This window comes from Chionomys nivalis, chromosome X, assembly GCF_950005125.1.
Source record: "Chionomys nivalis chromosome X, mChiNiv1.1, whole genome shotgun sequence".
Classification (NCBI taxonomy): domain Eukaryota; kingdom Metazoa; phylum Chordata; class Mammalia; order Rodentia; family Cricetidae; genus Chionomys; species Chionomys nivalis.
The window spans coordinates 93,393,891-93,404,637 of NC_080112.1; the positions used below are offsets into that span (position 1 = coordinate 93,393,891).

General features: G+C 41.9%; 1 protein-coding gene across 1 annotated transcript; it reads left to right on the forward strand.

Moving 5' to 3' along the window:
- The first annotated feature begins 710 nt into the window (after window positions 1–710).
- Window positions 711–2,375, forward strand: LOC130868193 (E3 ubiquitin-protein ligase RLIM-like). Its single transcript, XM_057760448.1, has one exon. The coding sequence runs from the start codon at window positions 711–713 to the stop codon at window positions 2,373–2,375; it is 1,665 nt and encodes a 554-aa protein (XP_057616431.1).
- Window positions 2,376–10,747: the final 8,372 nt, after the last annotated feature.

Consider the following 10,747-nt stretch of genomic DNA (forward strand, 5'->3'; position numbering starts at 1 on the left):
GCTATCTCCCACTCGAGGGCTGTAGCAGGGTGTCTTCAGGCTCCCTGACTTAATCCTTGTTCTCATGACACCAGAGTAGCGAAGGTCGACCCCTTGGTTCCTTCTCATGATGGCACCTAGCCACTGTGATTGGGGAAGGGCACAATGAACATCCTGTGTGATGCCAACCCATCATGAAGCAATCACCATCCCACTAAATTCCCCAGGGTGATGCCAGCCTTGCAAGAAGAGTGGGTTTGTCCTACGAGTAGGACTACCAGTCACTCTTACCCAGGCCCACCTGGTACGCTTTGGCTGAATCATCTGCTTTCTAAATAGACCATCTTGAGTCCTGTGGAGTAGCTGAGAAAGGGGACCTGAAATACATTCAATAGGTAATTTGGGGTGACTTTAAGAGAAGTTATCTTGAGTGGATTTCTGTCACTGCTAGGTAACAATGGGGAAGATAATGGTTGCTGGAGCTACGTCTCAGAATGGGCAGGCGCTGGGCTAGAGGCGGGTCTCTCCCAGGCATTCTGAGGCTGGCTAGAGAGGAGGAGGCAGGCAAGCGGCAGAGCTTAGGCTGCCTCGCAGGCAGCGGAGGCGGCAGAGCCCAGCCAGTCCCCTTCTGGCAGGACCACTGAAGCCTAGTGAAGAAAACTAAAGATCCAGTTGATTGGATTTCAGTACTATGTCATAACAGACAGATAATCCTCCGCTTGTTCATCAAGATGGAAAACTCAGATTCTAGCGATCAAGGAAATAACCAATCTGCAGCACAGCGCAGAAGGCAAGTGGATTGCTTGGATCGGGAAGAAGCTTTCTATCGATTTGTAAATAATCTGAGCGGAGAAGACTATCAACTTCTGAGAGACAACAATTTGCTAGGCACCCCAGGTCAAAGTACTGAGGAAGAGCTGCTCAGAAGACTACAGCAAATTAAAGAGCGGCTGCCGCTTCCGCCGCCGCCGCCGCCGCTGCCACCGAGCATAGAAAAAAATGGAGACTCTTCAGATGACGAGTCCAGTGATGACTCCATGATAGATGATCTTAGCTCTGTCAGACAGACTGGCAATACAAGAAGTGGTCAGAGAGAAAATCAGTCCGGGAGGTCAGTGAGCCACACTAATTCAAACAGTGGTGATTTCAGATTCAGTTTAGAGATAAATGTTAACTGTAATAATGGAAGCCAAACCTCAGAGAATGAAAATGAACCACCTGCTACACGTCTTAGTGCAGAAAACATGGATCGCAGCATCCACAGGCAAATGGAAAATTCAGCATCTGAGACATCATCTGCCAGAACACCTAGGTCAGAACACAATTCTGCTGAAGCATTAACAGATGTGCCATCCACCAGAGGTCGGAGGAGGGTAAGAAGCCCGAAACCAGAACACCAGCGAAGAACCAGAGCCAGAGCTGAAAGAAGTAGGTCTTCTCTGCACCCAGCAAATGAAATTCCACGAAGATCTCATCATAGCATCTCATCTCAGACTTTTGAGCAGCCTTTGGTAAACGAGATCGAGGCAAGTTCTAGAGCCCCTCACCATGGGACTTTGAGACACCAGATAAGTGGACCTGAGTTGCTAGGTAGAGGTCGTTTTGTGGCTTCTGGGTCAAGAAATTCTGCCGCTCAAGGGACAAGCTCTTCAGACACAGATACCAATGGGGAAGCGGCAGGATCTGGTCAAAGACCTCCAACCAGAGACCTTCAAGTCAGAAGAGTTCTGCTGCCAGAAGACCGGCAGAGAGCTAGCATAGCTAGCAGAACAAGGTCAAGGTCTCAGTTCCCAAACAACAGGGTCACTTATGAAAGTGAACCTGGAGGTTTTAGAGGCACCTTTACACTTTCTGAACGTGCAGCTGGGAGGACCCATGTGAGTACTCACAGGTTTTCCACTCTTTCAATCTTCAATACTGGATCAAGGCAAACTACATCTGTTTCGATTCAAACCAGGTTAAGGCAGAGAACAACAGCTTTTGGTGAGCTTCTGTGGAGTGGAAGAGGGAGCTCTGGTGGTAATAACTCTGCTTCCGTCTCCAGCTACAACCCTGCCTCCAGTTCCATTGACGAATATTCAGAAAGTATCTCAGAGATGTTTGAAGGAGGTGTTGAAGCAACCCGACTTTACCCCTTTAATGACAACCACCTAAATAGAGGACCTACCAATGTACAGAATAATAACTTGCCAACGAGAAGTTTTGGTGAAAATGATGCATCAAAGACATGCACTATTTGCATTACTGAATATACAGAAGGCGACACACTTCGTGCTCTACCTTGCTCCCATGAGTACCACGTCCACTGCATCGACCGCTGGTTATGGGAGAATAACAGCTGTCCCATTTGTCGCAGGGTCGTCTTATCTTCCTGGAACAGACGAAGGGTTCTCTAATGAGAACAGACTCTCGAAGCTGTGTTGCTGGAATAGTGACTGGCAAATGGAAATCGCTTCCTTATCTCCGTGTTTTTGAGCGGTACTTTAATATAAAGTCACAACCTGAATCGAGTCATTGCTTTCTGAGGGAATCGTGTCTTTTTTCTAGTTTCTCTTTCAGGATAGAAATGATGGAGGAAGGTCATTGGTTAAATAGTAAAGAAACAGCTTGGCCCTCATAGGTTAGAACATAGGTGGGTGGAGTGAACAGAACAGAATGCTGGGGGGAAGAGGAAGTGAGCTCAGATGCAGGGCAACTCCTCTCAGAGCCAGACGCCATGCCGCTGTGCTCCAGAGCAGACGCGATGCAGCCAGCCGCCAGGTCAGACATGCTGAATCTTTCCCGGTAAGACAAGTGCTACACAGATTATTAGAGATGGGTTGATCGGGATATGAGAATTAGCCAGTAAGGTCCAGAGTTAATGGGCCAAGCAGTGTTTAAAAGAATACAGTTTATGTGTTCTTATTTTGGGACATAAGCTAGCCAGGCGACCAGGAGCTGGGGCGGCAGGAACACAGCCCGCAGCTCCCCACTACATAGAAAGAATATTTCAGATGCGACGTGCATGTGGACACTTTGGAATAGCACTCCTATCTCTTGTGTTCTGTAGGATGAATACAAGTATTTGTAGTGGGAGTTGCTTTTTTATTTGACCAAGTCCATGACTATTATATATTACTAGTATTGCAGACATTAAAGATAAGGTTGTTCGTTTAGGTGTCAGGTATTCAAAGTATTCTCTCTCATCCTTTGTAACAGACAGAGAGTGCACATGTGAGGGTGTCTGCTTTTCCTCTTCAGTACAGTTCACTATGTTTATGACCAATAACAGTGTTGTAATTGAGTTATCTGGTAAATGGTTCTTTTCAGAAAACTGTATTTGAATGTACATTGCTGTATCATTCTTCACTTGGCAAGGTCTGAGGAAAGAGTATTTCTAAGTCACAGTTTAAGCAAATAAAAAGAGCTGTGACCTCAAAGAAAAGCAGAAAAATTACCTTGATACTTAGATCCATTGTCAAAGCTAAGATCATTGGTTTCAGTGACTGAAGCTAAATAAGCTCTTTCCAGCAATGCCTGTATAGCAGTGTTGAGAAAAACCAGAATTTATATTAAGAATTCCAGGACGCCAAGTTGTTTCTGGCTCGTGGATACATCATGTAAAACACTGTTCCTCTTTTCAGACCAAACTTTCTAGTTACTCAGGAAGATTAATAAGACATGGGACCTTTGTTGTATTACTTCAATCCTTTTTCCAGTTCCCACTTTAAGACTCTAAAATGTTTCTCTCATTTTTCTCACTGCATATCGGAGGAACGAGTAGGCTGAGAGTATTCCTGAGTTAAAGCCATTACAGCTGCTGCCTCCTTCCGACCCTGACATTTCTCTTCATTCATTAGGCGTCCTAATGAATGGTTCCCTGAGAATTCTTTCTTTCTTTCTTTCTTTCTTTCTTTCTTTCTTTCTTTCTTTCTTTCTTTCTTTCTTTCTCTTTCTTAAAAATTTCTACCTCCTTCTTTCCTTCCATTTCCCTCTTACTCCCCCTACTTCCCTTACCCCTCCCTCTCCAGTCCTAAGAGAAATTAGGGTTCCCTGCCTAGTAGGAAGTCCAAGGCCCTCCCCCCTCCACCCAGGTCTAGTAATGTGTGCATCCAAACAGACTAGGTGCCTCAAAAGCTAGTACATGCAGTAGAATGAAAACCCAGTGCCTTTATCATTATCTTCTCAGGCCTCATTGACAGCCATATTCAGAGTCCGTTGTGATCACATGCTTATTGAGTCCCAGTCCAGCTGGCCTTGGTGAGCTCCCATTAGATCAGTCACACCATCTCAGTGGGTGGACGCACACCTCGCGGTCCTGACTTTCTTGCTCACGTTCTCTCTCCTTCTGCTCTTCATCTGAACCTGGGGTGGTCAGTCCAGTGTTCGAATGTGTGTCTCTGTCTCTATCCCCATCCATCGCTGGATGAAGGTTTTATGGTGATATGCAAGATATTCATCAGTGTGGCTATGGGAGAAGGCCAGTTCAGGCACCCTCTCCTCTGCTGACCAAAGACCTACCTGGGGACATCTCCATGGCACCAGGGAACCCCTCTAGAGCCAAGTCTCTTGCCAACCCTAAAATGGCTCCCTTAATTAGGATATCTACTTCCCTGATCCCATACCCACCCTTCCTCCACCTCAACCATCTCATTTCCCCAAGCTCTCCCCAATCCTCCCCTTCTCCCATCTCTTTCCCCATCTCCCCTTCCCCTCAACCCACCCCCACCCCTGAGCTCCCAACTTTTGCCTGGCAATCTTGTCTATTTCCAATATCCAGGAGGATAACTAAATGTTTTTCTTTTGGTTCACCTTCTTATTTAGCTTCTCTGGGACCACGAATAATAGGCTCAAAGGATTTTATTTATGGCTAAAATCCACTTATGAGTGAGTACATACCATATTCAACTTTTGGGGTCTGGGTTCCTCACTGAGTAAAGCGTTTTCATTTCCATCCATTTGCATGCAAAATTCAAGATGCAATTTACTTTTACCGCTGAGTAAAACTCCAAAGTGTATATGTTCCACACCTTCTTTATTCATTCTTCTATTGAGGGGCACCTAGGTTGTTTCCAGTTCTGACTCTAACAAATAGTGCTACTATGAACATAGTTGAACAAATGCTTTTATAGTATGATTGGGCATCTCTCGGGTATATTTCCAAGAGTGGAATTGCTGGGTCTTGAGGTAGGTTGACTCCCAGTTTACTGAGAAACAGCCACACTGATTTCCAAAGTGGTTGTACAAGTTTGCATTCCCACCAACAATGGATGAGTGTTCCCTTTACTCGCATCCTGTCCAGTATAGGCTATTATTGGTGTTTTTGGTTTCACCTATTCTGACAGGTGTAAGAAGGTATCTCAAAGTTGTTTTAATTTGCATTTCCCTGATCTCTAAGGAGGTTGAGCATGACCTTAAGTGTCTTTTGGCCGTTTGAACTTCTTCTGTTGAGAATTCTCTGTTCAGTTCAGTGCCCCCTTTTTTAATTGGGTTAATTAGCATTTGAAAGTCTACTTTCCTGAGTTCTTTGTATATTTTGGAGATCAGACCTTTGTCTGTTAGGGGGTTGGTGAGGATCTTCTCCCAGTCAGTAGGTTGCCTTTTTGTCTTAGTGGCAGTGTCCTTTGCTTTACAGAAGCTAATCAGTTTGAGGAGGCCCCATTTATTCAATGTTGCCCTTAATGTCTGTGCTGCTGGGGTTATACATAATCAGTGATCTCCTGTGCTCATATGTTGTAGAGTACTTCCCACTTTCTCTTCTATCAGGTTGAGTGTGTTCAGATTGATATTGAGGTCTTTGATCCATTTGGACTTGAGTTTTGTGCAAGGTGATAGATATGGATCTATTTTCGTTCTTCTACATGTTGTCATCCAGTTATGCTAGCACCATTTGTTGAAGATGCTTTCTTTCTTCCATTGTAAACTTTTAGGTTCTTTATGAAAAATGAGGTGTTCATAGAATTGAGGGTTAAAATCCTGGTCTTCTATTCGATTCCATTGGTCGACTTTGCAGTTTTTATGCCAATACCAAGCTGTTTTCAATACTGTAGCTCTGTAATAGAGTTTGAAGTCAGGGATGGTAATGCCTCCAGAAGTTCCTTTACTGTATAAGATTGTTTTGGCTATCCTGGGTTTTTTTTTTTGTTTCTCCATATAAAGTTGATTATTGTCCTCTCAAGATCTGTGAAGAATTTTGATGAGACCTTGATGAGGATTGCATTGAATCTATAAATTGCCTTTGGTAGAATTGCCATTTTTACTATGTTGATCCTCCCAATCCAAGAGCAAGGGTGATTCTTACATTTTGTGGTATCCTCTTCAATTTCTTTCTTCAAAGACTTAAAGTTCTTGTCAAATAGATCTTTCACTTCTTTGGTTAGAGTTACCCCAATATATTTTATGCTATATGTGGCTATCATCAAAGGTGATACTTCTCTGATTTCCCTCTTTGCTTCCTTATCCTTTCTGTATAGGATGGCAACTGATTTTTTGGAGTTGATCTTGTATCCTGCCACATTACTAAAGGTGTTTATCAGCAGAAGGAGTTCTTTGGTAGAGTTTTTGGGGTTGCTTATGTACACTATCATATCATCTGCAAATAATGAAAGTTTAACTTCTTCCTTTCCAATTTGAATCCCCGTAATCTCCTCATGTTGTCTTATTGCTATTGCTTGAACTTCAAGCATTATATTGAAGAGGTATGGAGAGAGTGGACAGCCTTGTCATGTTCCTGATTTTAGTGGGATGGCTTTGAGTTTCTCTCCATTTAATTTGATGTTAGCTGTGGGCTTGCTGTAAATAGCTTTTATTAAATTTAGGTATGACCCTTGTATCCCTAATGTCTCCAAGACCTTCATCATAAAGGGATGTTGAATTTTGTCAAATGCATTTTCAGCATCCAATGAAATGATCATATGCTTTTTTTCCTTTCAGTTTATTTATATGATGGATTACATTGATATATTTTCATATGTTGAACTAGCCCTGCATCTCTGGGATGAAGCCTACTTGATCATAATGGATAATTTTTCTAATGTGTTCTTTGATTTGGTTTGCCAGTATTTTATTGAGGGTTTTTGCGTCGATGTTCATGAGTGAGATTGGCCTGTAGTTCTCTTTTTTGGTTTAGTCTTTGTGTGGTTTTGATATCAGGGTAACTGTAGCTTCAGAAAAGGAGTTTGGCAATGACTCTTCTGTTTCTATATTGTGAAATCCATTAAGGAGCATAGGTATTAGGTCTTCTTGGAAGTTCTGGTAGAATTCTGCATTGAAACCATCTGGTCCTGGGCTTTTTTTGGTAGGGAGGTTTTTGATAACAGCTTCTAATTCTTCACGACTAACAGGTCTATTTAGATTGTTCACCTGGTCCTGGTTTAACTTTGGTATATGGTACTTATCTAAAAAATGTCCACTTCTTCTATATTTTCCAATTTTGTGGCGTACAGGTTTTTGTAGTAAGATCTAATGATTCTCTGAATTTCCTCTGTGTCTGTGGTTATGTCCCTCTTTTCATTTCTGATCTTATTAATTTGTGTGTTCTCTCTCTGCCATTTGATTAGTTTGGATAGGGGTTTTTCGATCTTATTGATTTTCTCCAAGAACCAACTTTTTGTTTCATTGATTCTTTGAATTGTTTTCTGTGTTTCTATTTCAGCCCTCAGTTTGATTATTTCCATTCTTCTACTCCTCCTAGGTGAGTCTGCTTTTTTTTCCTAGAGCTTTCAGGTGGGCTGCTAAGTCTCCAATTTGTGCTTTCTCCGTTTTCTTTAAGAGGGCAATTAGTGCTATGAACTTTCCTCTTAGCACTGCTTTCATAGTGTCCCATAAGTCTGAGTATGTTGAGTCTTTATTTTCATTGAATTCAAGGAAGACTTTAATTTCTTTCTTTATTTCTTTCTTGATCCAGGTGTGGTTCACTAGTTGACTGTTCAGTTTCCATAAGTTTGTAGGTTTTCTGGGGGTAGCATTGTTGTTGAATTCTAACTTTAATCCATGGTTATTCGATAAGACATAGGTGGTTACTAATATTTTTTGTAACTGTGGAAGTTTGATTTGTTACCAAGAATGTCTTCAATTTTCAAGAAGGTTCTATGAGCTGTGGAGAAGATGGCATATTCTTTCCTATTTGGTTGGAATGTTCTATAAATGTCTGTTAGGTCCATTTGATTCATTATCTCCATTAATTCTCTTATTTCTCTGTTAGGTTTCTGTCTGATTGACCTGTACATTGGTGAGAGAGGAGTGCTGAATTCTCCTGCTATCAGTGTGTGTTGTTTGATGACTGCCTTGAGTTTTAGTAATGTTTCTTTTTCATAAGTGGGTGCTTTTATATTAGGGGCATAGATATTTAGGATTGAGACTTCATCCTGATGAATTGTTCCTGTTATGAGTATAAAATATCCCTCTCCATCTCTTCTGATTGATTTTAGTTTGAAGTCAACTTTGTTAGAAATTAGTACGGCCACACCTGTTTGTTTCTTTGGTTCATTTGCTTGATAAGCCTTTTCCCAGCCCTTTACTCTGAGTAGATGTCTGCCTTTGTGGCTGAGGTGTGTTTCTTGTAGACAGCAGAATGTTGGATCCTGTTTTCGTATCCAGTCTCTTAGCCTGTGCCTTTTTATAGGTGAGTTGAGTCCATTGATATTTAGTGATATTAATGATCAGTGGTTGTTAACTCTGGTCATGTTTTTTGGTAGTAGAGTTTTGTGTTTCCTTTCTTTGAGTTGTTCTGGTGAAGGGTCACTAGTTTTCTGAGTTATTGTGGGCATTAATGGACTCCTTCATTTGTGATTTTCCTTCTATTACTTTCTGTAAGGCTGGATTTGTTGTTACATATTGCTTAAATTTGTTTTTATCCTGGAAATTTTGTTTTCTCTATTTATAGTGAACGAAAGCTTGGCTGGGTATAGTAGTCTGGGCTTGCATCCAAGGTCTCTTAGTTTCTGCAGTACATCTACCCAGGACTTTCTGGCTTTCATGGTTTCCATAGAGAAGTCAGATGTAAGTCTGATAGGTTTATCTTAAAAAGTAACTTGACCTTTTTACTTTTGCAGCTCTTAATATTCTTTCTTTATTCTGTATGTTTTGTGTTTTGATTTTATATGGAGAGGGGATTTCTTTTTTGATCTAGTCTATTTGGTGTTCTGTATGTTTCTTGAACCTTCATAGGAATATCTTTCTTTAGTTTGGGAAAGTTTTCTTCTATAATTTTATTAAATATATTTTCTGGACCATTGAGCTGTACTTCTCCTTCTTCTACCCCTATTATTCTTAGGTTTGGTCTTTTTTATTGTGTCCCAGATTTCCTGAATGTTTTGTGATGAGAATTTGTTCAATTTGCTGTTTTCTTTGATCAGTGCGTTTATTTTCTCTATGGTATCTTTAGTGTCTGAGATTCTTTCTTCTATCTCTTGTTTTCTTTTGGTAGTATTCGTCTCTGTAGTTCCTGTTCGTTTACCCAGATTTTCCATCTCCAGCCTTCCCTCAGTTTGTGTTTTCTTCATTACTTTCATTTCATTCTTCAAGTCTTGAACCATTTCCTTTACCAGTTTGATTGCTTTTTCTTGTTTCTCTTGATTTTCTTGTGTGTCTTTGAGAGATTTATTCATTTCCTCTACTTTTCTGTTTGTCATCTCTATTTCTTCATGGCAGTTTTCCACCTCCTGTTTAAGGTCCTCTATTATTTTCATATAGTTCTGTTTAAAGTTGATTTCTTCTATTTCTTCTGGAGTAGGGTGTTCAATTCTTCTTGTTTCAGGATCCCTGGATTCTGGTGATGTCATGTTGCCATTCAGGTTGTTGGAGGAATTCTTGCATTGGTGCCTGCCCATCTCATCTTTAAAATGGAGCCAGGAGAGGCCTGGTGTCTTGATCCAGTCTTTGCTGTGACTAACTCTCTGGGTGGATCTCCTCAGTGTAGAAGCAGGAACTGTTCATTTCTGGATGGAACTCCTCAGCAATGAAACAGGGATGCCTGGTAGCCGGATGACACTGGGGACAAGGAGCTTACATGGGGAGCAGGGTGGGGTTGAGTAGAACACAGGAGACCCTGCAGCACAAGCTGAAGGTACCCGCGCTACCTTGTGGGGACCTTCAGGCCTGGAAGGCAGGCAGGTACTCACCCCTCTGGGTGGGTAGCTTTAGTGCAGGAGCCAGAAACTGTTCCTGAGCTAAGGACCTTGCAGACAACAGGGCAGGCTTGGGGGGGAGGGGCTGGTTCACGTGTAATGAAGACACTCCTGCTCAGGAGCTAGGGGAGGGGGAACTGTGCTCTCTTCCGGGTCAGGACACCCCAGATAGCACACACCCACCCATCCAGATGGAACTCCACAGCACTCTAGTTTAATTCTTATATAAATTTTAACTTAGCAAAGTCATGAGAGGAACGTAACTGCAACTATCTAGTCTTCAGTCGTATCAAAAACCCAAGAAGGGAAATAATATTACGTTAGTAAGCAGGAAGTACATCAAGAAACTTCCAAAATGTGCAACAAATGACAGAGGCAACTGGCTACCTGAGCAATCACCCAAAGTATCATTTACAATGGTGAAGCAACCAACTTTTGCTAAAGCCTAGAATAACTGGCAGACCATTTATAGAGGCAGGAAATTTTTAAAACCATCTTACCCGTCTTAGCAAGATTTGACAGTTTTGCTTATCCATTTCTGGATCAGTGGCTAAAGCCGGGGCAGTTTTTAACCAACGGCCAGCTTTGCCAAGAAGAAAATAAGCTCCAAATGGAGTGTTTTCGGCGCTCCACATTCTCTTGTGAATACATCAGTGCTTCCA

Coding starts and splice junctions, on each gene's coding strand:
- LOC130868193 (XM_057760448.1), top strand. CDS start 711: ATGGAAAACTCAGATTCTAGCGATCAAGGAAATAACCAATCTGCAGCA.